The 27,408-nt window shown below is 46.3% G+C and overlaps 1 protein-coding gene across 1 annotated transcript in view; it reads right to left on the bottom strand.

Moving 5' to 3' along the window:
- The window catches only part of LOC127062704 (netrin-1-like), a 104,340-nt gene extending 77,856 nt beyond the window's left edge, over positions 1–26,484 (bottom strand). Inside the window, exon 1 of the mRNA XM_050991366.1 lies at positions 24,153–26,484. Coding sequence (XP_050847323.1) covers positions 24,153–25,545 — 1,393 coding nt within the window. The 5' untranslated portion in view covers positions 25,546–26,484. The remainder of the gene's footprint in view (positions 1–24,152) is intronic.
- Positions 26,485–27,408: the final 924 nt, after the last annotated feature.

The raw sequence follows: 27,408 nt of genomic DNA, 5'->3' as shown, positions 1-27,408 counted from the left end.
TCGAAGTTAATGAATCGTGCGTTCCGGTCTTTAGATGCGGCAGAAGAGTCGTCTCGATGCGATAAGGTGCGGCTTCAACGGGGACGATCCTATATAGGTATGTTATAAGAAGCTTCTATTTCTTCTCTCCGGCATTTCCTCTTCTTCACGGTCGAACGAGACGCGAGTTAAAACTGTTTCGCGAGTATAAACTTTATTTTCTTTCTATCCAAGCGTATATGAAAATTTCATTGAATTTCGTACACGGAGGAAAGGGGAGAGAGAAAAGTGAAATCAAACTCGTTTCGCCTTCTATTCGAATAGAGAATAAAGCGTAGAATATTCTCTAACGGAGTAAGTATGTATAACGTAGGCGTGTCTACGTAACGTCGTAACTTTTTCTGCATTCCTCGTGTTTAGCATCTTTATGCGTTCGGTTTATTACAATGCAGCTCGAGCATTCTTTGGATCCTCTTGCCTCTTCTTTCCTCTTTCATTTTCTCAGCGAGAAAATGATATCTCTCTGTTTTATGGCCGATAGGGGAAGAATAGAAAAAGGGGGCGAGGTAGAGAGGGAGGGAGGGAGGGAGGGGAGGAGATGAAAAAAAAAAAAGAAAAAGAAACGACGAAACAGAGATACGTGTACGTTATACGTGCACGGACAACACTACTATCGTCAAACGAAGTAGCTTCTTATTCGATCGCTTCGACTGCAGCTGCGTTTATCAACGATCGACGCTTGAAAAGTACTTTTTCGTTTATTTTTCATCTCTCTCTCTCTCTCTCTCTCTCTCTCTCTCTATCTATCTCTCTATCTATCTATCTCTCTCTTTTCCATCTCATTAACCCCCATCCATATATTTTATTTTCCTTTCTACCTCCACCCATCCCTTTCGACGCCCTTTTAACTTTCCGATGCCCTGCAGAGAATAGAAGAAGAAGAAGAAGAGGTGGAGAAAAAAAAGAAAAAAAGGAAAGGAATCAAAGCTCGCGCAGCATCCGTCTTGCTCGATAGCATCTCATCCACTTCCGGAGTCCCTTCCCCCTCTCCCCTTTTTTTCTCTTTGCTCCTCGCGATTATCGTTCGTCTTGAGTTCCACGCGTGCGTACGTCCGCACTAAAGTGTGTGGGCTCGAAAAGAAAGAATGAAGGAATGAAAGAATGAAAGAGAGAAAGAGAGAGAAAAAAACGGGATATCGTAATTCCTTCCACGACGATTCGACGCCTCTGTTCGTCCTAACGCCCACGCGTTGCTCGACGTGCTCTTATGCAAGCAGATAATACATCTGCGTTGAGAAGAGAGAGAAAGAGAGAGAGAGAGAGAGAGAGAGGAGGGAGGGACGGAGAGAAGTAGAAAAAGAAAGAAGAAAGTATATGAATCGTGACGGGGAAAACAACGTACGAGATGAGTCCGAGCAACGCGATATTCGGTTTCTTCTTATTGGCCTTCCGATCGTTTAACGAGAGATAACAGGAGTCAAGTTTTAAGAGATAAAAATGAATGCGTAACGTTGAAAAAGTCCCGTTGGAAAATCGGAAATCCATATAAACGTCGATATCACGGGTGATTCTCATAAACGGATTGGTTCGTGCTCGTGGTTTGAAATTCGTCGAAATTATCGCGAAAATTTCGTGGGTAAACAGAGGGTGAAAATGGTGAACGGAAACGCGGCCGACGTAGGAAAGATGAGAAGGAGAGAGAGGGGGGGGGGTGTACGGATAAAGCGGAGAAAAATAGGAGGTAGTTTGCGGGTGTGCGCGTGTACGGAGCGCGCACACGTGTCGACTACAAAGAGCATTTGGAAGACGAGTAAGAATCGCCCCTGTCATGCCAGAAGCGCTAATCTAGTTTCACCCTCGAGGGAAAAACGTGGCCCTGACGTACCGGGCCACCATCGGCTTCGAGAGAGGGTAACGTATCACTGCTGGAAATGGCGATGCCTCGCAGTTGGACAAGCCGGAAAAGAGAATCGTTCTCGTAGAGACGAACGTAACCGGAATGTTTCGGGTAATTTCATCGAGCCGTATCTACATATTCCCCTCTATAAAACCGTTAAATCTCATGTAAGATCATTCCCATCTTGGTTTCCAATCGAACGAAGCAGAAAGGAAAGAAAGAAAGAAAGAAAGAAAAAAGGTGGAGAAGCACGAGCGCTCGTATCGTTCGAAGAGCGTAAAAATAGAAGGGAGAAAATAGTCGAGTGGCCGGTCGGATCTTAGCCGATCGAAGTCGAGGCACGAGCGAAGGTGGCTCTCAAAGAGCACGAATTTAATCGAAGAGATTGGGCCTGTGCGCAACGATCATTAGTCATCTTCTCGCCCTCCGGCGAGGAAGTAAAAACAGGAGAGTACCGATCGCCACACGATTTTACGATCTCGAATCTCGCTGCGTCTCACCGGCAGCTGCCTTTAAATCCGTACGTGGTACTACCTTCTGGCCTGGCTTACCTCAAAGCCACGTACCAGAGATCAGCGTCCTTCTCCGCTGCCGATGTTGCTGTTGCTTCGGCTTCGGAGAAATCTCGGCCCCGAGAAAGCAAATAAGGAGCTCGACGTCGCGTGAATTTAAGGAAACCGGGTTTCTGCCGAGTATCAAACTGGTATACGTGCGCGTACGTACATACGTATCCATACGCTCGCCTTCCTTTTTTCGCGTTGGGCAATAACGTACGATCAGACTCCGTTTTCATTTCCTCGCAAAGATCTCTTTTTATCTTATTTATTTCCTCAAGCGTCAAAGTCGGATCTCGCCTCGCAGAAATGTATATTCTCGTTTATCGTCGGGATCTCCTATAAAATTCAACGTAAATTTTACGTAATTTCGTTCACGTCCAATTTTATATTTATTTCCGTTTCTATAATCCGTTCTGTTTTTCTATTAAGCGTAGGATTTTAGCCAAGTTAAACTACGTAAGGAAGAACGGTTGGACTCCGTTCGACGATCCGTCTACCTTTCTTTCTTTCTTTCTTTCTCTCTTTCTTTCTTTCTTTCCTTCTTCCCTCGAGTCGAAAGACGAGTTTCTTGATCCTTTGCTTTGAAGCTCGACGGTGATTAATCGTCCTCTTTTTCGATGACCTCTCTTCGAGCGCATTTCACGGCACGTTTTTTAATCGGCCGAGTTGCGAGCCACCCTCTCGAAGCGTATCCAGGAAAAAGGAAAAATCTTTTTCGATCGTCCGATCTTGCGCGATTTAATTAAACGAAATCTTTTCGCGTACGGGCTCGGCTTATGTAATTTTATTTTTGGAAGCGGCAACGCGCCCCAGCCGCAAAATTCTGAGAAGCGAAGGTGCAACGAGAGCCGCTTTAAATAACCGCCTATCGATATACGAGTGGTAATCGAACCCGAAATTATTATACACCGGTCCAGTTCTCGCCTTGGTGCGCCTAAGGCATAAAAACGTCAGAGCTGAATAATCCGAGACAAGAATGCTTATAAGTTACAGCTACGTGTATATCGTACGTATACGTATTACCTGTTATTTGTCATTTCTTCTTTCATTTCTTTTTCTCATTTCCTTTTTAAATCCTACGCGCTATATTCTAAAATGTACGAATATAAGCGAATCTACGGTTCCATTCCCCGTGTCATCCAAAGTCGAGGAAATAAGATCGAGAAAAGAAGGGGCAGCAACCGGCAGGTAGACGAAGGATTAGGAGAAAATATTCCAGGGCCGAATCGAATACGAACGTGCCGTCTCTCGCTCTCTCTTTTTCCAACAACCGCATGCCTTCGAAATAAAGAAATAGATGCTGGGAGCAGAGAGGGGAGGGATAAAAAAGGAGGATGGAACGATCCGACGGATTTATGAAGAAACATGTCGAAGCAGCGGTTCGATCGAAAATCGGGCACCTCTTTTAACGAGACGAATTTATCTCGGGACCTCCTCGCGTCAAAGTCCTCGCTCCCGAATATCGTTTTACTTTTTGTCGCGTAGTACTTTTCGCGTAGTATCGCGCCAACGAAAGAAAGAACGACGAGGAAGATTTTTTCTCGAAATAAATGATAAATTTATAATTGGTTTATCAGAGGCGTAGAGAAATCGTAGAACGAGCACACTCGTTCGGAGCAATTTGCTCGTTTTGCATTGGTTCTCGGTCGGTCACGCAGATGATAGATATAATTCAATTTAGCATGTTTGCCGATCGTAACTCATCGTGTTACGCGTGGTTAATATCGACTCTGATTAAGATTAATCGTCGAATGATTTATAGACGAGCTTTAAACGTCCGACGAACTCGCGGAACATTGGAAACGGACCTTTAACTTTTCTCGTTTGCCTTTTCCACTTCCACCTACTTCTTCTACGCCTCCACGACGGTTCCGTTTATCGTTTCATTAGCATTCACGATCAGCGTCCGTTTCACGCGGACGAGAATCAAGGAGCTCGTTTATTTTCGCTAATTAATTCCAATTTATCGGCACCGATAGAACGTAGTAACGCCTCGTGCGTGCTGGAATCTTCTTCTCGGGATTTCTAACGATTTATTTTCCGCGGACGATATCTTTACTAGGATCCGTGTCATTCTCCCCACTCCGAGCACCTTTTCCACCCACAGTCTCTCTCCTCTCTCTCTCTCTCTCTCTCTATCTCTGTCTCGCTCGCTCTTTATTCTCGACGTCGCTCCGAAAGAACACTTCCATTACGTCGTCTTTCGCCGATATCGCGGAAACACTCTGCTTGGTTCGCTCGTAAATTTGATATTCCCACATCGACGCGCTTTTCTTACGTATTATCATCTTCGGTCCTTAGAGATAGAGAAGCCTGAATCAAATTCTTCGAAATACGCCGACGAGTCGCTGGGAGCTTCGCTAATTATCAACTTCTTCTTCTCCTCGTGAATATTTTACTAATCGAGAAAGTTGTTGCTGCGACAAGGACGAGATAGAAGGAGAACGTTAAGAAAATATAGACCGTACTTGGGAAATCTTTCTTGACAAAAGAAAGGAAAAGAAAAGAAAAGAAAAGAGAGAATAGAGGAAAGAGAAAAGAAAAAGAGAGAAGCTACGGCGGGATACTACACATGGACGATAAAAATACAAGGCCATTCAAATTCGAGCTCTAGGAACGTACGAGGGTGCGCTAAAGGGAGGACAATGGAACGTGTCCAAACACTCTCTACACACTTGTGTCATATTTTTCGAGGGATACGCTTGTTTTTCTACGCTAATCCAAAATCGTAACTATCATCCTCGGACTTTCCTTGAAATTCCAAAGCTCTCTCTCTCTCTCTCTCTCTCTCTTTATCTATCTCTACACGTCGATACAATGGAATATCCACTCAAGGTCTTGCGCAAACATTTTTACACGGAGAACGACGCACAAGGATAGGGATTTTCACACGTGAATTTTTACATTTCACGGGTACTACAGCTACTAACGGAAAGAGAGAAAGAGAGATCCAGTCGTTTCCTCTTCTCTCTCTCTCTCTCTCTCGGACACATGTGGGAATTATAGAAGCGTATTATATCGGTCGGTGGACACGGCATGGGTGGCAGTCGATGCTTTTTCCGAGGGTGGACGAAAGAACGTAGCGATGGACGAGAGAGGAAGGGAGAGGAGGACAATGGACTTCCTAGGGTGCGTTCGCACCTCGAACCGACCGTTTCTGGTCGATTCCACACCTCTTTCAGACCGTGGAATTCCCTTAACGTCCTTTAACGCCCGAAGGCACCGACGTTCACCGGAGAATATCCGAACCGTAGATTCCTACAACACGTGGGACCAATACACTTGGTTTTGTACTTGGACAAAAAGGCAGAGTTTCTCTCCCTTTCGACTCCCTTTTCCCCTCTCCTCCCTTTTCGAGCACATTTCGAAATTCAGTGTAAAAACTAGAAGGGGAAACATCGCATTCGATACGCTATCCTTCCGAGAGAAGAAACGCTTTCCCGTATATCTGAAAACAGTTTTATCGTTCCTCTTTATGATCTACCGACTTTATCTCTCTAAGGTTAGACGGAGAGAAAGAAAGAGATAGGGGAGGAAAAGAAGAACTGATGGATGTAATGCCAACGGTGGAACACGAGATAGAAATGTATATTTTGCGATCTATTTGCGAGATAGATACTTACGTTCCATTGCATCGTCTGGAAAATGATCGTAAAAGTTTAGATCCCTTCCCTCCGTCGCACCCCCCGTTCCCATCTCGACGCTTTCCTAAGAAATCTTCGTAGAGAGTAATTTCATATCTTTTACTTTTCTCTGCGGAGGAGCCAAAGAGGAGAAGTAAGTGGATAAAAGATGAACGAAGACGGATGCAGCCAAGGCGAATTTTCGCTCGCAGGCGTATCGATCGAGATCCGATCGTGAATGAGAGAGGAAAAGAAAAGAAAAGAAAAGAAAGAAAGAAAGAAAGAAGGAAAGAAAGAAGAAAAAAAAAAAGAAAAGTCAAAGTAAAAGCAAAAGAGAAAGAGATGGAAGTAGTAGAGATCGACGGAGAGAAACCTGGCGTTTCTGACTTCTCCATGTTGTCGAGAGTTCGATCACGAGGAAGACCACCGTGCTCGAAACGACGTCGGCAAAGCATGCGGTTGCAGCTACGGCATTTGTCATGGAGATCGTACTTATTAGCATCTTGAAAAGAGGTGGACGACGGGGAAAGAGAGTTGCAGGACCTCCCATCTATACCAAACTCTTTCTCTCTGTCTCTCTGTCTTTCTCTTTCGCTCGCTCTCTAACGCACGATGTCACTCGTAAAGAGATCGGATTATTCCCAAAGGGCAGGTCTTTCCCCTCCCTCTTCATTACCGATACGTCACGTTTGAAATCTTTAATAACGTATTCACGCGAAGCACGCTCGTCTACTACTGTCAAAAACACGTTGCTGCGTTTCGAATCGAAATCGTAATGAAAGAGCGAGAGAAAAATAGAGAGAAAAATAAGGGGGAGAGAGAGAGAGAGAGAGAGAGAATGCGCTCGACGTACAGAGAAAATTGCTTCTTTAAAAGGTTCCTAATGGCCGGCTCTACGAAGGAGAGATCGATCATCCAGAACGAATGCAACTGGGGAAACAAAAAGGAAAAGAAAGAGAAGAGAAAAAATAGGGAGGTTGAGATTTGATAAAATAGAGATACGTAAGACAAATAGGTAAGATCGTTCGATCGCGATCGTTGGGAATGAGGAAAGTAGAGGATTGGAATGACGAGTAAGGGAGTAAAAAATTGTAATATCCTTGGACGATCTTCGCCGAGAACTTTGGGATTATCGATCGGCTTTACTTTCCAGCGTGTTACGTTCGAAAAGGCAAAGCAGAAAGAAGTTAAAGTCGGCTTTCCAGAAGAACAGATTCGCAGCCCGGGAGTATAGACGATAGAGAGATCCATCCGTCCAGCTCGCTCTTTCTTTCTTCGTTGCTTAGTTCTCTTCGAGATACTTACACTCTAACACGGGTGGTCCTGGCGTTTTGTCTCAACGATGGTGTGCGTGTCTGCGCGTAGAGAAACGCGCGCACGAACGTTACGCGCCGACGCCTACGCGACCGAGACGAGCACGCATCCTTACACGAGCCTTTACGTATCCTACGTAAGCTGCACACGCGCTGACCCTTCTTCTTGTTCTTCTTGTTCTTCTTCTTCTTCTTCTTCTTCTTCTTTAGCTTCTGCTTCTTTTTTCTCTTGATCGTCGTCGTTACCGGTCATCGCATCGGCGTTGCTCCCGATATTCGTTCGACGTCTCATCTCAAACGTCACTTTTCTCCTACACGAGGATCGAAGATGCTCCACGAACGACAAAGGACAGCCAGAGAGAAAAAGAGACAGAGAGAGAGAGGAGACCTCGTCATCTTCGTTATCTCCTCTAATAACGACGGAAATCTCATAACATTCTTATGAGAATGCCTTTGAGAGCCCGTGTTACTTTATAATTTAATAAGGTAATTGGACGAGAGAGAAAGAAGGAAAGAAAGGTACGTTCAAAAGAGTACGTTCCTCCAAGCGGAAAGTATCGGAGGAAAGTATCGAGAAGAGTACTCCAAGAGAGGATACCACCATCTCTGTCCTTGTTATCCACGTTGAAGCACACGCTTCCACTTCTTCCGTTACTTTTCTATAGGGCAAACAGAGAAAGAGAAACTCGTTCGCTCGCGATCACCGAAATCGGCGTCTTTGAAGATCCTTTAGTCGCTTTTTACCTTCGTCATCCTGACTTTGAGATCTTCCTACGAGTTCGAGATCGTGACACCGGTAACGATCGTACGAGTTCTTATTCGGCATTAACTCTCTTGTATACTGGATCGTTCCAAGACCGGTAGAAAGGGCAAGCCACCTCGTAATTTTGCCATTTCATCCGATCGACAGAGAGAGAGAGAGAGAGAGAGAGAGAGAGAGAGAGAGTGACCTCTCCTTCCACACTCGTTTTAAAATTAATTCGCCTCCTAGAGAGTTCGATCTGTCACGTTGGTAATCGTACGCGTTTAAATAACTAAGTAATTACTGCCCGTGACACATGCTCCCTTTCTCTCTCATACGCACACATACACACACACATTTTTTTTATCCCATCCCCTTCTCTCTTCTTTAAAAGAAAATATGTCGGATCTCACCGAGAGGGTCGAGGACTAAGCTCCCTTAGGAGACAACGTAAGCAAAAAACGTTCATCTCCCTAGCCCAGACCCGTACGGTCGAATTAAACTTAACGCATAGCACGACAAACTTTTAAACGCGTCTTACGTATATGGTGGTTTAACAATTTGATCTACAAATAATGGGGTTATCCTACTAAGTCGGAACGACGAGGTTTTCCTTTTTCTTTTCGACTTAATTGGCAATTAAATGCGAAGCATCGATCTCGAACGTGACGAACGCGTGGCACCGGTTTCGAGAACGAGGAAACGAGAAAAAAAGAAAAAGATCAAGATATATATATATATAGAGAGAGAGAGAGAGAGAACGATTTCGCATTCGATCTTCGAAGGTGCGTCGATTATTAATGACCGATAGCTCGTGGTATGCCGGTCCTCGATCTTATCGCCGAGCCGTAAGCGGCACCTACGCCTCGCGAGTTTCTCTCCTATCGGGGCGTATCACCGGGTCACTCGTCGTTCCTCCGGGTAACACGCATCGTTGAAATCGACCGATCGAATCGGACGTACTCCCTTCGACTCGTTTCTCTCCAGCATCTTTCTCTTCCTTTTTCTTAACTTTTAACGGAGTCGATAGGTACTGCGTATTATTATAATCGTGTATGTAGAAACATGAGTACGTATGCGCGGCTGCTTGGCGATCGATGCAACCGCACGAACGTGATTCTTTTTCCTTTCATTAAACGAGGAAAGAATGTTGAAATCTCAAACGCGTACGCTCGAAAGTATCATTTTTAAATAAAGAAATTACATTGAAAGTTCGTTCGAGAAGAAGTTGATACAACTTCGAAGAGGTTATTTCGACGAGTGGGACAAGTGCCACTTGTGAGTCCCAACCAGCTTCTCTCTTTTTCATCCTACTGACGTTTTGTTGAATAAATGTCTCAATGAAAAATATATTCAGAAGGAAACCTCCTCTGTCTCCGAACTTTCCGTGGTAGAAGAAGAAACACGTCGCGCATCGTCCGACGTGTCGAGGTGAGAAAATAAACAAGGAGAAGTCGCTTTTGGCCTCCCCGTTCGAGGGGCTTCGGATTTTTGTTTATTTTTCCTCGTCTTCGCCCTCTCCTGGGATCCTTACGAGTATCCTGTAGGAAAAGAAACCAAATCGGAGAGGGAAAAAAGATAGAAGATAGGGTTGTTTGCCGACGTACTCGGTTGGACCACACGCACCAAGCTTCATTGCGAATCCCGTGTAGCAAAGTTTTTCAGGATATTGTCGACCAGGTACGTGTTTCTCTCTCTCTCTCTCTCTCTTTTTGTCAACGGAGAGAGAAAGACCTTCCTATTCGCCGTCAGTATCGATCGACTTTTATTCGTCCAGAGAAAGCAATTTCGACGTTTTCGGTCATCCGCGAGCGTGAAACTTAACAACTCGAGGAATTGCTCTTTCTTATCTCATCTCGTTCGAGAACTCGACTCTCTCCGAGATGTTTTCTTTTTCCTGACACACTTCCTCTCTATCCTTTTTGTAATTTTTTTTTGAAATAGAGAAATAAAAGTGATGGATACTTTTAACCGAGTCTTATGACTCGAAACAGTCGTAAGAAAGCGCGGAGGCCGAATAGAAGAGCGTAGACAATTAATCCTCGGTTTCTACCAGGCAACCACTCGCCTTTTTCCTCCCGTCGTTTCTCTTCATTATGTAGCGAGCACGAAAAGACGAGTGGTAGACAAGTCGGAAGAAGAGGAGAGAAGAGGAAGAGGAAGAAAAAGAAGAAGAAGAGGAAGAAGAAAAAAAAGAAGAAAACGACGACCTACAGGCCTACCTAGAAGCCAGCAACCAGTAAGAATTCCTGTTCCCTCATTCGTGGCCACGTGATTAAGCGGTCAATCTGTGAGCGAGACAATGCGACGTCCCACCCGGCCAATTTATCGAACACCCACGATTCCCCCTCGTGCTCGACGTGAGTCGTGTAAAGATAAGGTACGAGTCAAGGTCACAACCTCTCTCCCATTCACATCCCTTTACCTTAATATATTCGTCGGACGAATTTATTTCAACCCGACGGTACGAGTACGCTCTAAAAGTTTTTCGATAGATCAAAGTTTGACCGTGCGACGGCGTAAAGCTCCGTGCGTTCAACCTCTAATTACTCAGTGGTTGCCGCTCGGTTGAGCATTTAATAACGCTAGATTATCACGGTCCCGTAAACTCCAACGAACGCGTTCTCGTCGGGATCGATATTAAGATCGAAGATCGTAACTCGTAGCATACTCTTTAAAACATCCATGATACGTCGTAAAATCAAGGTTCGCGGAGGATGTACGAGCTTCCTCTGGCGCGTCCAACATCCCTTAAACTTTCCATCCGAGTCACGAAATTTTCCCTCTCTTCTCCTCTCTCCCTCTCTCTCTCTCTCTCTCTCTCTCTCTCTCTCTCTCTCTCTATCTGGCAAGTTTCTAACCTCGTCGGTTTGAAAACTCGGAAGATCTTTAGCTCGTAACCCAGGAAAAGTTTTTCGCAAAGCATGGATCATCGGGTACTCGCGTTTATCTTCCTTATATTCCTATTTTCTCTTCTTTGTTCCTGAAGGATTTTCCGCTTCTTATAGAATCCATAGCTTTTTCTTCGATTCGTTCGACTCTACGATTATATTAGATTGGATCATCGTCGATTCAAGCAGGTCCATAGTCTAAACGTTAACTTCAACAATTTAGTTAACGCCGAGTGCTATTTTTTCACGGAGCCAACAACGTAAACCATCCAAGACGTCTATCCAAAGACACTCTAGGCAGTTTCCAAGTTTCCTAGTTACCGGTTACCTTCTTACTTCCTTATTTCACCTCGAGCCGTTCCATTCTTTTCTTCGTTCTCGCGAGTCCACCAGTTTACCGAACCCGAGACTCGAGCCAACGAGAGTTTCATTTCATTACTCTTCACGGTTGGTTCTTACTCCGAGACTTACCTTCTATTTCTTTCTTTACACTCGTATCTCGAACTTTAGGGAGTCAAACTTCTTTCTTCGACGGCCATTCTCTCTGTCTATCGCGAAAAAAGAGAAGGGGATAACAAGTTCGAAATTAACAGACCAACTTTTCAACGTAATTTCCTCTATACTCTTTTTCCGACTCTTTCCCTCGCCTCTTCCCACTCCCTCCCTTTGTCTCTCCCTCTCACTCTCTGTCTCTCTCTCCCTCTCTCTCTTTTCATTTTTCTTTTCGATACATCCAGTTACCGTAGTTTCGTCGGAAAACATTTTTACGGATCGAAATATACATTCGATTCGTCGCTTTTAACTGTGATACATTCGGAATGACCCAATATATCTTTTCCGCGTTTAAGTGACCAAAAGAGAGAGAGGCGGCAGACGATGTTAACGCACCGTGACACTGTTCCGGCTCGTCACGCGTACCGATGCTATTGGTTCTGCCTCGTCGAATACGCGGCTGTTCCGCTCGTTGAATATTGTTTTACAATTGTAAAAAAACTTTGTTTCATTGTCCCCAACGTTGACGGGATTTTTCCGTGGAATAAGTGCGAAAGACAATATAAAACGGAAACAATAGGAGAAGGAGGAGGAGAAGAAGAAGAAGAAGAAAAAAGAAAGAAAGAAGGGTAAAAAATATTGAGAGATGATTCAAGAGGTCTTTGAAATTCAGCTTTGCGATAGATCGATCCTCGTCTCGGACGGGTCACGTACGCGATCGCGAAACAGCCTCACGTACGCGTTGCCAAAGAAAAACGAGCCTCGAGTATCTATTGACTGTTAGCTCGGCGAAGACACGACGTTCGTCGAGTTCACGGCGATCGACTAAACTTTTTCGATTTCGAATCGACTCCGCGGCGTACGCTTCGCGCCGAATAGCGATTATCAAGAGCGACGGTCCAGATAGAGCCACCAAAAAATCTCGCTTCCTTCGGTCTTCTCTCTTCTTCGTTTTTCTTCTTTTCTTTTTTTTTTCTTTCTCTTTTTTTCATTGATCCCCTTTTACGTCGCTCTCGCACCTTTGCTGTACCAGCTCGAGAGCGTTACGTGGATCGAGATCCAATTACTCGATTCTCGATCGTGCTCCAAGATCGAAGGCCTCGAAGGCTCCTCGAGGGCTATCTTCGAGTAGTCGATTTTTTACGTGCTTCTTCTTCGTGCAAAAGTCGAATAAAAAAAAAGTCGGAAAGCTCGGATACACGCTGGATTGCGATTGACGCGGTAAATAGGACGAAAGCAAAAAAAAAACGTGAAGAGAAGAAAGGAAAGAGTAAAAGAAAGAGAGGAAGAAAACAAACAGAGAGAAAAAAGAATCGTTCGTCCGACGCGTTAAACGATAGAACGCGTTATCGATGTCGATAGATAGAGGAACGATAATCTCGAAAGGAGAATCACAGGCGGTGAGGTGCGAAGCCGGTCGGTCGTAAAGACGCATCGATTCGCGTGGGCGTGAACAAATTCGATGACACTCCTACGAGGACGGCGGCGCTCGCTAAGCGACTTTCTAAGCCTTCGAAGCTTATCTAAATGGACATGGCACGGGTATTATCGGGTGGTCCCGCTCCGTCCCAAGACGCGCGAATCAAGCGAACCTATGCCGACAAGCATTGCCGTTTTTCGATGCTTTCTCTTTGTCGACGCGTCGATCTATTATACCACGCCAAGTCAAACCACCTCGGTGGATATTAAAAATCTACGAAGGAAGTCTACGTTTAACTAACGAACGAATCTCGTCGCGATTATATTCTCCTTTCAAAGTTCTCCGCGAAGAGAAGTAGCCGACAAGCAAATACTATTAAATACCGTTATGATGGTCCTGCTAATGATACAGGTATTCCTTCCGAAGATTTTTCGATGTACGATATTAAGCGAGTAAGTGGTATAGATAAGTGTCGGAGTATCATCTCTTCTTTTCCTTTTCTCTTCTTCTTTCATTCCTTTTCTTCTTCTTTTTTTCTTACGAAATAAGACTACGGATACGAGGCGAATGATAAACGCGCTAATGAGAGAGAAAATGTTTCTGATTAAAACGTCGAGAACCATCGATACTCGTGGAAGCGAGGAATAAGAGAGGAAGTGCGAGAGACCGAGGATAGAGAAAAGCATTTTCTTCTGGAGGAGTAGAACCGCGGAGAGAAGAGGCGAAGATGCCCGATAATAACGTGGCAACGCACTCTCGCGTATTTCTCTTTCCTCCTCCTCCTCCTCCTCCTCCACCTCTTCTTTCTCCTCTTTCTCCTCCTTCTTCGTCGAATGGACCACCTGGTCTGCCGGTTAATTTCGACGAAGGCGATCTTTGCGGAACGAAGGAGGAAACGAGAAGAAGAAGAAGAAGAAGAAGAAGAAGAAGAAGAAGACGGGTCCGACCGACTAGAGGGAAGCTTTATTTTCGTCTCGACGGCGAGTCGATCGTTGAAGCTGTCCAACGAGGAGGAAAAGGTGAAAACGAAGGAATCCTCTCGCACTTTATCTCGTTTAGAGTTTGAATTCCAAACAGTGCTAAAGGAATAGACAACGAACGCGGAAGAGCTCGAGACGATTATACAGCCGAGTGTTATCGTCGGATCTAGAAGTCGAAAGTTCGAAACTTTAGAACTAGAAAGGAAAACAGCTCGACGAAGAGAGAGAGAGAGAGAGAGAGAGAGAGAGAGAGGAGAAATGTAGAAGGCACGTCGTTTAAACGGAAAGCCGGCATGGCACGGCACGGCACGGCACAGCACGGCACGTCCATGGTAAGACGAGTTCTACGCCGTGGTCGTTTCTAAAAGGCGATGCCAAGGAGAGACCATTTAAGGGAATCCTGGGCAAAGGTGCCGGCGAGCTCGTCGATCCCTCCGTCGATCCCTCAGTCGATCCCTCAGTCGACTGGTTTCGAACTCTTCTACTCGTTCCATCGGGACGCGGAACATTCGGTCCTTCCGTCGGATCGTTCGGTCTTGCAAATCACAAATCGAGCCGCTCGGGAGGGGAGGAGGGTGCGGAAGAGGAGAGGGAGAGGGAGAGAGAGAGAGAGAGGCGCAAAAATGCGCGAGTGGACGAATAAGATGAGCGAGACGACGGACCAAGACGAAGAAGTTGGATCGAGCGAGTACGCAAGAGCGAACGAACGCGAGTATGCGGTCGCCGTTTATTTCGGGACGACCGAGGACGCCTCTTTTCCTTTCTCTCTTCCTCCCTATCTTCGTTTCTCTCTCTCTCTTTCTCTCTCTCTCTCTCTCTCTCTCTCTCTCTCTCTCTCTCTCTGCTCTTATGGACCGCAGAAAACTCGTTATTGTTGTTGTTGTTGACGTTGGCACCACAGCGTGGGCCGATCTTCGAGACTTAACACCGTCGACGGTTAATGACTTTGAAGTTAGGATGCTTCCTGTCCAGCGCGATACTTCGAGAGAGAGAGAGAGAGAGAGAGAAAGGGTGCGAGAGAAGGAACGTAACGAGATCGTCGGTGCATCCATAAATCGTCAAGTTGGCTCGGCTTCTTCTTCTCTCATGGCGAGGGTATTAGGCTGGCGCGAAACTCTCTCTCGTAGGATTTAATATGTGCTTTTTGATAGCGAGGGTTGAACGGGCGGGCGGGCAGACGGGCTATGGGATAAACGTTCGAGGGATCGATCAATGTCGCTTTTAAGATATTCGCGTCAAGAATATATCCTGGAGAAAAAGTACGTTCGCTCGTCGTCCAGCGTAAACCGCGACGACCGCATGAATAATCGTCGCGAAAGTAAAGACATTCTCTTTAAGCTAACGACACGTGTAAACGATATTTTATTTCGATTATTCATTATGCTAAACGGTGCGTTGTAAAACGGCGGACCGCTCGAAGGTAAGAAAGAGACGAGGGAACGAATATAACGACTTCGAATGGGTTACCAGCCGGTGGAAATAAATGCTTCGAGAGGATACGATCCTGCTTGCGGTTTCCAAGTTGTCGGCATTGGGACGAAGTAGTAGAGAGAATCCTAACCTAGAAATCCGTCCGCTAGAGTATTCCTAAATGGAATAACTACGGTATAAGAGGATGACTCGCGAGCACCTGCTCTCGGAGGAAGTACAAAAAAAGAAAAAGGAAAAAAAAGAAAAAGAAAAGAAAAGATAAGGAAAGAACCGCGCGCGACAGAGAGCTCGTCTTCTTCTCCTAAGAAGAACTAGCAACGTTCGATGGTGTGCGCAAACGTGCCGGTACACTCGAGACATCGTGCTTCATGGCAGACCGCGTGGCAGCTCTTGGATTTATTTATACGACCTCGTGCGTACTCGCATAGCTACGCACACGGCTGCGGAGAAAAGTACGTAAGCGCGGTGGTACACTCCGAGCAACCTCCGTTGCTCTCGAGCCAACCGATTCGAAGCAAAACGCATAGGCGCGCGTCAACCGCAGGAAACACGAAACGAGAGACTAACTTTTCTAACGACCAACGTCCCGTGAAACGCTTCTTTGAGCTTCTACCAATGGCGATACGCGAAAGCCCGCGCTTCTCTTGCCAACTCGGATTTCAAAGAGCAAAAAAGCTCGATCGCGTCTCGATCCGCGTCTGCTTATAGATAGAATACGAAGAGAACTGGTATATGAACGGTCTTCGATAGTTTCGACGATAAACGGCTTTGAAGAAAAAAAAAAAAAAATTATATACTTTGTTTCGTCTATCTACATGTCTTGGAAATCTTAAACTTCCCGTCCATCGTTCTTCTATCGTGTAACGCGACTCTAAACAACGATAAAAGAGGTATCGCGTTTAAGACGATTAATTTCTTCGAAACTGTATCGTACCACCCGGAAGTTCCAGCTGGTCGTACCATTAGAAATATTCGTTTATCGCTTTAGGCTTTCTAAAGCGAGCGGTATGTTTTTCGAACGTTCGAACGCTCACAATCGCATCGCGATCGAACTGTTTTTCTCTAATTGCTCTGGCGTTCGAGAAAAAAAAACGAAACAAAACAAAAACAAAAGAAAACGCAATAACGAAAAATAACCCGGAAAAAATATGGAACAAAATGATAAAAAAAAAAAAGAGAGAGAGAGAGAAAAAAATAGAATAAATAATAAATAAAACTCGACTGGCGAAACGGAGCATCGGTGTTCATCGGCGATATTAAAAAATCGTTGCGTATATATTTTTCTTCCTTTTCTCTCTTCTCTTTCCCTTTTTTTTTTCGCTGGCATGTCCATTCGAAAAATCAATCGATCAGAAATAAACAAGAGTACGTTAACGAGCTAGCGTATACGTTTGCGCGGTTGTTTAAAGCAGGCAAAGCGTTGGTCGTAGTCATCGTCGTACGATGTTTAACGGGTCGAACGGTCTTACGCTTGGTGACACGCGTGCACGCATTTCACGGAGAGCTCCTTTCCTAACAGGGTGCGCAAAACGTGACGGATTCGCTCGTTGCTTTTCTCCTTTCGTCGCTTCGTCGAATCCGAAGTGGGCCGTGCGTATGAACGAAGCTAATTCATCGAACCTATGTGAAATTCTATTAAATTTTTCAAACGCGAAACCGATGGAATTAACTCATCGTAGAATATTATGCTACTATTACACGCGTAGTACTTGTACAATAAAATATTACTAAAAGGTGTAGAGAATGTGAGACTGAAAAAGAGAGAGAGAGAGAGAGAGAGAGAGAGAGAGAGAGAGAGAGAGAGAGAGACAGATACATGGACCATTCAGTAGGCCGTTCGCGACAAAGTTTCATTCACGCAGAGCGCGCAACAGCCGAAGAATAATCGCCGGTGGATTCGAAACGAGAAGGGAGGGTTGCTATTCGCGGTACCAAAAGGATGCCTCCGTCGTTCCTGCGAGAGAATCCGATGTTCCGTGGCAAGAAAAAGAGGCGGCGAAGAGAGAAAACGATCTATCATGCGGATTCCAGGGGCATTCTCTCTCTTTCTCTCTCTCTCTCTCTTTCTTTCTCTTTCTCTATCTCCTCATGTTGCTCCTTCGTGTCTCTTCGTGCTCCCTTTTGCATCTTGAAGGGTAAAGGACGACGAAGGTAGAAGAAAGAATAAAATAAAAAGAAGAAGAAGAAGAGAGGAAGAATCGGTCGCAGAGAACAAGTAGCCTGCAGAGTTGATATATAAACCTTTTATAAAGGAAACGGAGACGGCGAACATACACGCACACACATGTATATATATATATGTGTGTGTGTATACTTATAGCTACAGGGTGACCCATTACAATCCGTAAAAAAATATATTTCGTTATATCGGACAAAAGAAAAAATACCAAATGTAGTATTTAAAAGAATTTTCAAATCTTTTGATTCGAAAGCGACACGGTCGCGCTGGTAAAATTTCGAAAAGACGACGGCGAAGCCCTCGAGCCGCCCGACAAGAAGTGTCCAATTTAAAATGTAAATTGCGTCGGATATTTGGCGTATCGCTAAGCGCGCTCGCGCACCGGCGAAATGGCCACGAAATTAAAACGTAATTTAATTTGAGTCTCTTTCCCTCCCACTCTCTCTCTCTCTCACTTGCTCGTTCGCTCGTTCGTTCGTTCGTTCGTTCGTTCGTTCGTTCGTTTGAGCTTTTTCACCCTTCTCAGTAACCCCTTCTTCTTCTCCGTCTTCTTTTCCTAATTCTCGTACCGGATCACTACCAGGATCCCTTCCTCTTTTTATCTCTCTCTCTCTCTCTTTTTCTCTGTTTCTCTCTCTCTCTCTCTCTCTCTCTCTGTCTGTCTCTCCATCTCGAGAAAAGCCTTTTCACTCCTTTTTCTAAGTGGATTTTAGAACGTGGATTATCGTTCTCACGGGACATGGCGCGAGCTCTCGCTTCTTCCTGCTTTCAAGAGAGAGAGAGAGAAAGAGAGAGAGAGAGAGAGAGGTAGAGAAGAAACGCGAGATTCTTTTGGTTTTCGTGTCGAGCCGGGAAACGAGATTTCGTGAGTGGAAAGTTATTTAAAGATAACCGCTTTTAATCTTCGCGTTCGCAGGATATCAAGGGCAATTTTATCCGGCGTTATAATTAGATGCATTACTTGGTATAATAAGGGCTTTGAACCGAGGGAGAGGGGGTGGGTGGGGGCTAGAGCCGTAGGACGTTTTAGAACGTTCGAGATGAAATTGCTGATGCGTGGAATCGCGTTATCGGATGGTAATATCGTCGGGTCGTAAACGCGACTCTCATCTCCACCTCGTCATCTTCTCGCGAGTAGTAGGTAAGTACTTGGTTACTTTCTTCGAAACGAAATTTTTTGAACGTTTTGTCTCATTCTCATTCTTTTTCATTTTCTTTATCAACAAAAAATTATCCAATCCTTATCGAGTGGATTACACCAAAGTGGCTACGAACGGAGAACGACCATCTTTTTTTGTCGGTTTTATCAGAAAGAAAAAGGAACAGAAGTAGTCCGAGGAGCAAGTAAAATTTCTTAATGCGTATGTGTTTGAATAAAATTTATCGATCGTCGTGTTATAATTGCCTCGTTATCTCGATCTTTTCCCATGGATCGTAACCAACCGTAATCGACGACTCGTATTGTTGCGATTTAATAAATGAGCAAACTAACGGCTTGTATCTCTTTCTTCGTTCTAATTCTTAACGACGTAGACTGCATTATCTCGCTGATATACTTAGCATTGCTTTTGGAATATCGGTAAAGGAAAAAGAAAATTTGTAAACGTCTTTCTTCCCTCGACAGTTATCCATCGAATCTCGTTCTTCTCTCTATTTGTTTCAAAGAGCAACGAATGGTGTACGTAGCTAGGTAGATCCCCTTTCCATTTTCTCCTCCCGCGAACCAACTCACCCTCTTATTCGCGGGAGGAATAACAGCAGCAGCAGTATAGCAGCAACAGCAGCACGGTAAGTACTCGCTGGCATCACCATAGCGACCGGTTAATTGGAGAAGGATTCCCGTAATAAAATCGTCGAGTGTCCCCGTCCGGCGATGCGGAAGAAATCCGGGGCCATCCAAGTTTTTCGCGGTAGGGCGAGACGAAGAATTTCAATGGCCGTGAAACGAACGTCTCTGGTGCTTTTGGACTTGGACGCTAGCTAGGTCACAGTCGGAAAAAGGTAAAACAAAGAAGAAGAAGAAGAGGAAGAGGAAGAGGAAAAAGAAAAGAAGAAAGAAAAGGGAAAGGAAAAATAAGAGTAAGAGAAACGGGAAACTGTCTCAAGGGAAAGTCCTTGAAGTGAACGAAGAGAATCGGAAATGACGCGAGAGAGAAGGATCAACGAAGCGTGTTTCTCTTTCCGTCGTGAAACAAGAAGGACGGAAGGAGAAAGTAGGAAGAGGAAAAAGGGTAGGTGAGTTCGAAACACGTACGTGTACGTACACGTACCTACGTAAGTACGTACGTACGCACGCGTACAACGCGGTACTCGCGCATAAACGTGCCCCCCGAGAATATAACTCATTGCGGTAAACGGCCGCCACAGCAGGCCGCGTCAAATTAACGCCCGAGCCTCGAGAAACGAGAGACTCGCGCGACGTACCGAGCCAGCTCAGACGTCGTTCGAACTTCCTCCATTCTTCTTCTCCTTTACCTTCATTCTCCTTCTTCGTCCTACTCCGTTTAGTTGCCAATTGAAAATTCATAAAAATCTGCTCGACCGAAAGCAATTATTTTCTTATAAAAAATATCCGTAGGGAATACGACGTCCATAATTTTTTATTCGTTTATCGCTTTCTTTATTTCCTTTTTCTCTTTCTCTTTCTTTTCTCCTTTTTTGATTTTTCTATTTTTATTTTCCTTAACCAAACGAAAAATTCTCCAAGCAAGTGCCTCTACAGCTGCAGGCGCATACGTACCCACTCGGTTCTCTCGCTCGATTCTCGCGGCAAGAGAAATTATACGATTCGCGTGGCCACGTATCAATTAACGTAACGAAACGCGGCTACCCTTTTTCTGTTTTCCTTTTTTTCTTTTTGTTTTCGTCCGACTTGGAGAACGAGTCAATCGTCGATACGAGAGAGAAAGAGAGAAGTTTTTCGAGTCGTAACAGGCCGCCTCGAGTTTCGGCGCTCGACGGCTATCACGTTCCGATGCAATTTCTCCACGGCGGAGAAATTAATTAACACGCCGGTACCGCCTAATTAACGACGTTATCGACCGGTCCGAAATGGTTCGCTCTCGTATATTCGTCGCACGATCGTTTCTTTCCTCGGTGTTTCGCCAAACTCGAAAGTTTTGCAAGACGAAAATGTGCCGATAACGAGGCAGAAGGTGCGAGTTACAAAGTGGAAAAACTTCAACGGTTGACCCTGAAGACCCTAAACCGCTTCTCGTCACGAAACGTTAATAGCTCTTCTACATTCGCTTTCTCCATTATATACTCTCTCTCTTCTTCAAATCGTACATTTCGGTAGCATTCGTTATCCGATTCTTCTCGTCGCATTAACGATAACCGAACGCTCTGGAAGGAATCTCTTATCGAAAAGCATTTACGCGTATAATGTGCATCGATACACAGTGAATCCGTGATACCTATCTCGAAGGAAATCGAAAAAGTCTCTAGTTGAAAGCAATATCTCTTACGATATTATACCAGTCCACTCTACTTACGATAGTCCTAAACGAGTCTAGATTGTAAATATACCAGCACGGTATATTAATAAAAGCGACACTCCCGTAAATACAGCATACGGAGTGTTGGACCGTATTTATGTCGGCCATAGATGTTAATTAGTCGCTTAACGTACACACGTACGTATGTACCGAACGGACGTACCAACGTACAGGCTGTTAATGCGAGGAACGAATAGATGGAACGCTTTCTTTTTCTTTCCTTCTTTCTTCCTTCCTTCCTTCTTTTTTCTTTTCTCTCTTTCGTTTCAGCGATTGAATACGTCCTGTTATTCCAAACCGATATATAATTTTCTTGGCTTTTCTAAAAAGTTTCTCTAGAAACGTTATAGCAAGTTTGACCTAAGTCGTGCCAGATCAAAGACGCAAAGACGAATAACTCGAAAGAGGAACTCGAAAGAGGTAGATACCTTTGTCGAACGCGTCGAACGATCGAGCAAACACGACGAGTGCCAAAGCTTGCGTTTAGATCGGTTAAGCGACATCGTTGACCAACAAGTTGGCAAACAAAATGGACAGCGTCAAAGGGTGCTCGCAACGTGTTGCGTCCACTTCCACCGACGACGGCCTCGTCACGTAACGAACGAACGAACGACCGGTGGCGAACGTTCCTCCGGTATATAATTAATTGCTCGTCCGTTACGAACTCGTTACTTCGATTCGTGTTACGATATTACGGTGAACGTGCTTCACTCGGTAATTAATCATTTCCCTAGCGCTACATTTGCAGATACTTCGAAGCGTACAACTTTGCTCACGTATACCCTATATGCGTCGCGTATAGCTAGAGAATAAAACAGAAAAAGAAAAGGAAAAGAATCTGGAAGATTAAAAATTCGAGTTAATCTGTAAAAAACGCAGGCATCTCGCTATCGAGCACCAACTCGATCGAGAATAAAGAGAATTTTTTACAAGCGTATACGCACCGAGCAACGTTAATGGAGATCCACCGTGTTTTCCAACGGAATAACTCGCGAATAGCGTACGAGTAACAACGGAAAAGAAAAACAAGGAAAAGAAAGGAAGGGAGAGAGGAAGAAAGGAAGAAAAGCGAAATAAAGACAAAAATACAAAAATGAAAAACATATTTACAAGGACGTCTCGTTCGGGACACTTTCCGCGACGTATCGTATCGCGCGTGACATACGCGAACGAAAACGAGCGACGTTTCACGGATGGTCGACCGCGTTGAATCGGCAGGAAAGCCGATTTCGAGGAGCGACGATTACCGAGCTCTCCCATCGATCCCAAAATACCGTACCGTTTTTCCCGTTGGTGCTATACCAAATTTTGTAATATCCGAGAGAATTCGAGGCGGCTCGAGTTGAAAACGAATCGCTCGTCCCTTCGAAAACGTTTTATTAGCGTGCCCTCCCCTTCGTTATTCCGAATTAATATCGAGCTTTCAACGCTCGCGCAAGCTCGTAGAGGCGGTATTTATTTTTTTATTTCCTTCTATACTTTTTGTTTTCCTTTCCTCTTGTTTTTTTCATTTACGTTATTTCTCTTGTTATTCGACGTGTTTCGAAAATAATACGAGAGAAGGGAGGTACGAGGGAAAAGAGCGAAGGAGGGAGGAGGGAGAGGAGGGAAAGAAGAAGGAAAAAGTACGTGCGCGCGCGCAATTAATTTCGATGAAAGGCCAACGCGTTATCGCACCTTTTACATCGATGCAGCAACCCCTTTCTCTCGATCATCGTTCTCTTCTTCGCGCGTATATACTCGGGCGTCCGAGCGAGCGAGAAACGAAGAAACGAGCGAGCGAACGAGCGACCCCAAAAGAACGCGTCGCGTATTCGCACGCGTGCGGATCGCGGTCGGCGCGCGAAAGGGGCCGTCCCTTATCGATTCGAAACGATTTTAGAGGGTGGTTTTACCCCTCGACGTTTTTGATTTCGGCACGCAGCCTCCGAACGAAAAGGAGAGTGAGAGAGAGAGATGGGGGGGAGGGAGGGAGGATAACGCTTCGCCGCTTCGAATTAAGGGGTGAAGCCGAAGGAAGGGCTGCTTTCCCTCGAGGCTCGATCGTCGACGTAGACGAGGATGGAAAGATGCGAAACTGGAAAGTACGAGAGAAGGAACGAAGAGAGGGTGGAAGATCGAGTCGGACTCGTCTGTTTCGTGTTTATTTTTTACATCTCGAAATCCCGACGAGAAGACACACCCCCGTGCAATCCCTCGCTGCCCGATCAAATTCAATGAATATGCCTCCGATAAGTCCACAAAGAAACGCCGAGAGAAAACGATCTCCTCTCTTTCCTCTTTACACGTGCACACGTTTCATACGTATTTATCTCGTTCGACGTCGACGAACGGAAATTATTTCTTTCGCGAGCTACCGACCGATTAATCCGAAATCTGTACGATCCTCGAAAGTTTTCGAGCGAGAGAAAAATAGAGAAAAACGGAGAAGGAGATCGATCGACCGAACGAGTCTTCTATTTACCGTTTAATAAATAAACGAATACGCGTACGCGAAACAAAGCGGGGAAACTGGTTCGGAATTGGTAACTCGGGCGTAGTATCGCACTGGATAGTACGGCTGTCCAGTTTAACCAGCCGCATTCGTCTCGGTATCTAAACTCGGTTATCGGATTAAATAAATCCTTATCGGGGGCGGCCAAGGAAAAGGAGAGGGGGAGAGGGAGAAGGAAGGAAGGTTGAGAAAAAGGACGGAGAACGCAGACCGAGGCCGCGTTTCGCATTCTCCGACGGTCGAGCGTAACGCGCGAGCGGAGATAATCGTCGCGTACGATCCTCGACTCGGAGGCAGGAACGCACCTTTCGACTTCCCTTCCTCTCTCGGTTGCCAGCCCTTTCGCTCGAATCGCTCTCGGATGTCAAACATTTTGACCTCCCACGCAGGCGATAGCGACTTCGCGGTGTCGTTTAGCGACACGGGACGCTCAAACGAGAACCCGCCCATTTCGAATTCTCTCGTCTCGGTTGGTCCATCTCGTTCCAATTACGAGCTGGTATCGGACTAACAAAGTAACGATCTATCGGGTATCAAAGAGAAAAGTCGGATCGACGTTTAATTTCCGGGGAGACGAGCGAGAGAACGGGAGGGGGGGGGGTAAAAAATATGTCGCGTCGGTTTATAAATCGTAATGAAATCCGTGAGCCGACCGACCTTTGCACTCGTTGGCGTCCCTCGCAGTGGCCCTGGCCCAGGGTCGGTCGAAGTGGAACGGCCGACACCTCTCGCAATCTCTACCGGCGGTGTTGTGCTTGCACTCGCAGACGACCTCGCCGTCCTTGCCGGGGATGCACCTTGCCGCGTGGCCGTTGCACTTGCACCTGCCGCCCACGGCAAAGTCCGAGACGGCGTAGTGATGCGCGAGGGTACCGGTACCGACGACGTTCGAGCCACCGAGATTACTGGAGATCGTGGTGGTCGTGGTCGTGCCGATGGTGCTGGTGCTCCCTGTCACGGCCACGAAGCTCATGTCCTGGGCGACGTCGAGCGCGTCGTTCGATTGCATTTCGCGCGACGCGATCACCTGATGGGAATGGATCGAGGGTAGAGCGGTGACGAAACCGTCGACTCCGTGCAAGAGATTGCTCTTTTGATTCTTCAGTCTCTCCTCGCGTTCCCTCTCGCGTTCTCTCTCGCGTTTCGCGAGCTCCTCGACGCCGAGGCCTACGTGCTCGTCGACGACTCCCAATTGGGAGACCTGATCCTGACTGGGCTGCTGCGGCATGTGCAATCTGTTGAAGACGACCCTGACGTCGGTCGCGGTCACCCAGTCCTGGAGAACCGGAGAATTGTCGAAGTCGGCCGCGGATGGGCGGCCTTCCAGGGTGCTGAAGGCTATCCGACCGACCGGTCCTAGACCGTCGCCTCCGGTATAACGATGACTGTCCGTGCATCTTGCCTCCTGCTCGTTCGCCTTCGTGATCGTCGCCCTGTTTGGCCTACCGTAGACCCGCCGGCACTGGGACGAGTAGAACTGAAAGGGCTGCCAGGTCTTCCCGTAGTCCATCGACTTGTAAATGGCGATCGAGTCGGGCTTGGCAGCGCGCGGACAGAACTGTAGGCTTACGTAGGTCAGCTCGTACTTTTTGCCGAGCGACAGGGTGAGCGTGACGTTGTCCGGCGGCGCGGAGAAGCTTTGCGACGTGACGAGGGGCTCGCTGCGCCAGCACGTCACGTTGTTCGGGTTGTTCAGGTCGGTCAGATAGCTAGCCGGGAATCGCCGCCGAGGCGTACTGTCGTCGCAAATGTGACACTGCCCGATACCGATCGATCCACCGGCTTGCTCGTTTACGTCGCAATATCTCGTAGGACCTCCGCTGCCACAGGTCGAGGAGGCCTCGACCGCCGCACCGAACGCGGCGTTCACGAAATCCGGGATGCACCTTCTCGGCCTGTCCTCGTCGTAACATGGATCGGAAGGGTTTTGTTGGCTGGAGAACATCTTTGCGTAAATCTCGCCACCGGCGGTGGAACTCCTCGTTTGGACCAACACCAGGCCGCACAGAGCGGCTAGGATCCACGAGGATCCTATCGAAAGTATCGACATGATTTATCCTTTGTTTTCTTCCCCTTTCGATTTTACGAAGAATCGAGAGGATCCTCTCTATCTCTCTCTCTCTCCTCCTCCTCCTCCTCCTCTCTCTCTTTCTCTCTCTCCCTTTCTCTTTCTCTTTCTTTCTCTTTCTCTCTCAATGTCTCTTACCGCGGAGCCCTTTCAGGCACCCCGAACTCTGACCCCTTTGCAAAAGGGAGGGAAACGAGAGGGAAGGAAATGACGTCGAACCCTTTTCTCTGCTCTCTACTTCTCTTTCTATCCCACACAACTTTTCTTTACATCCTTCTCATCGTTGTCGTCGTCGTCATCGACGTCGTCGTCGTCGTCGTCGTCATCGTCGTCGTCGTCATCGTCGTCGTCGTCGTCGTCGTCATTGACGTCGTCATCGTCGTCATATCGACGCTTTCGGATAAAATCCTCGGTTCCTTCTCTCTCTCTCTCTCTCTCCTTCTTCCTTCTCAGGCCCCCTCGCGTGACCAAAAAACAGTTTCAGGTTCGTACATGGAAGAGGATCTCTCGAAAAGTAACAAAAGGAAACCGTATATCCCCTTCGCCAATGAAAACTTTGCCTCGAAAAAAGAACCGAAAAGTTTCCTTCTCTTTAGGTGTACCCCGTGCAAGAGTACAATCGCTTCAATAGCTTCATTACAATAGATCAGTCCGATATCCTGCAAACGATCATATGGAATCTCTCTCGATGGGGGCAGCGATCAGCCGGTGTAAGAAAGTTACTGCGAGAAAAGGGGATTGAATCGCGGAACACGACGCGCTACTCCGACGCGAAAAATGACAAGGAGAGAAAAAAACAACCCTGACTTCGTGGCGGCTCGCCGCTAACTGAGCCGCCGTCCTCGCGCGATGCACGTCCGAACTGCTCGGAGTCCCTCTCTCGCTCTAAACCCTCCCCACCCCTTTCCACTATCTATTTCTCTCTTTCTCTCTCTCTCTCTCTCTCTCTCTCTCTCGCGCTCTCTCACTCTCTCGCACACGTAGACGCTCGTTCCAACTCCGTTCTTCGGTGCTCGTCGACCACCCTACTCGTCCAATCCAACTACGTGCTCTCTCCCCACCACTCGAGAACGCGTCCGTGGATCCTCCGGATCCAGAAGGATGCTGCGTGGTAGCGCACGCAGCAGAAACCTGCGGAAACGAACGGATGGATCGTCTATGGGAAGGGGGAAGAACAGGAGGAGGTAGGACGGCCGCCGATTTTACCGTATTCGCGCGTACCGTATATATACGCGATTGGAAGATTATCCGTACGATTGTTTCTTTCTTTCCCATTTTCCACATTTTTCCTATTTTCTTTGTCTTTCTCTATAGATCGCGCATACGTACATCGTGGCTTCAGAGAAATATCTTTTGCAGATCCTTTCTCGGCTATCAAAATTTAACGTTTCGGTTGAAATTCTCTCGGAACGAAGAAGCGTTTATCCTACGCGCGATCGAGAAGATACGGAGAGAAGTAGAAAAAAAAAAGGAGAAAACGGTACATTGTAAGATGGGATAAGATTGAGAGAAAACGCAGGTAACGAGGTAGGCGTAAGAGTCACGCGATCTCCTTCGACGCGATGGACCAGATTCTCTCGGGTCTTGACAGCTTGAAATTTAACGTCTTGAAATTATAAGTTGCACGGCCGAAGAACCGAGCCGAAGAAAGAAGAAAAAATCGTCGGATTTATTTGGCCGAGCGATTATTTCGAACCGTCTCGGCCACGAAGGAAACGCAAAGACCGTCCAGAAGAGAGAAATCTACGAGAGAGGAACGGACATCTTTCTCTCTCTCTCTCTCTCTCTCTCTCTCTCTCTACATATACAATATATATATTTATATGTACATATATAACAAACGCA

Source organism: Vespula vulgaris, chromosome 3, assembly GCF_905475345.1.
Source record: "Vespula vulgaris chromosome 3, iyVesVulg1.1, whole genome shotgun sequence".
NCBI lineage: Eukaryota > Metazoa > Arthropoda > Insecta > Hymenoptera > Vespidae > Vespula > Vespula vulgaris.
The sequence above is the reverse complement of the archived record's forward strand: the minus strand, read 5'-3'. Positions and strand labels throughout refer to the sequence as shown.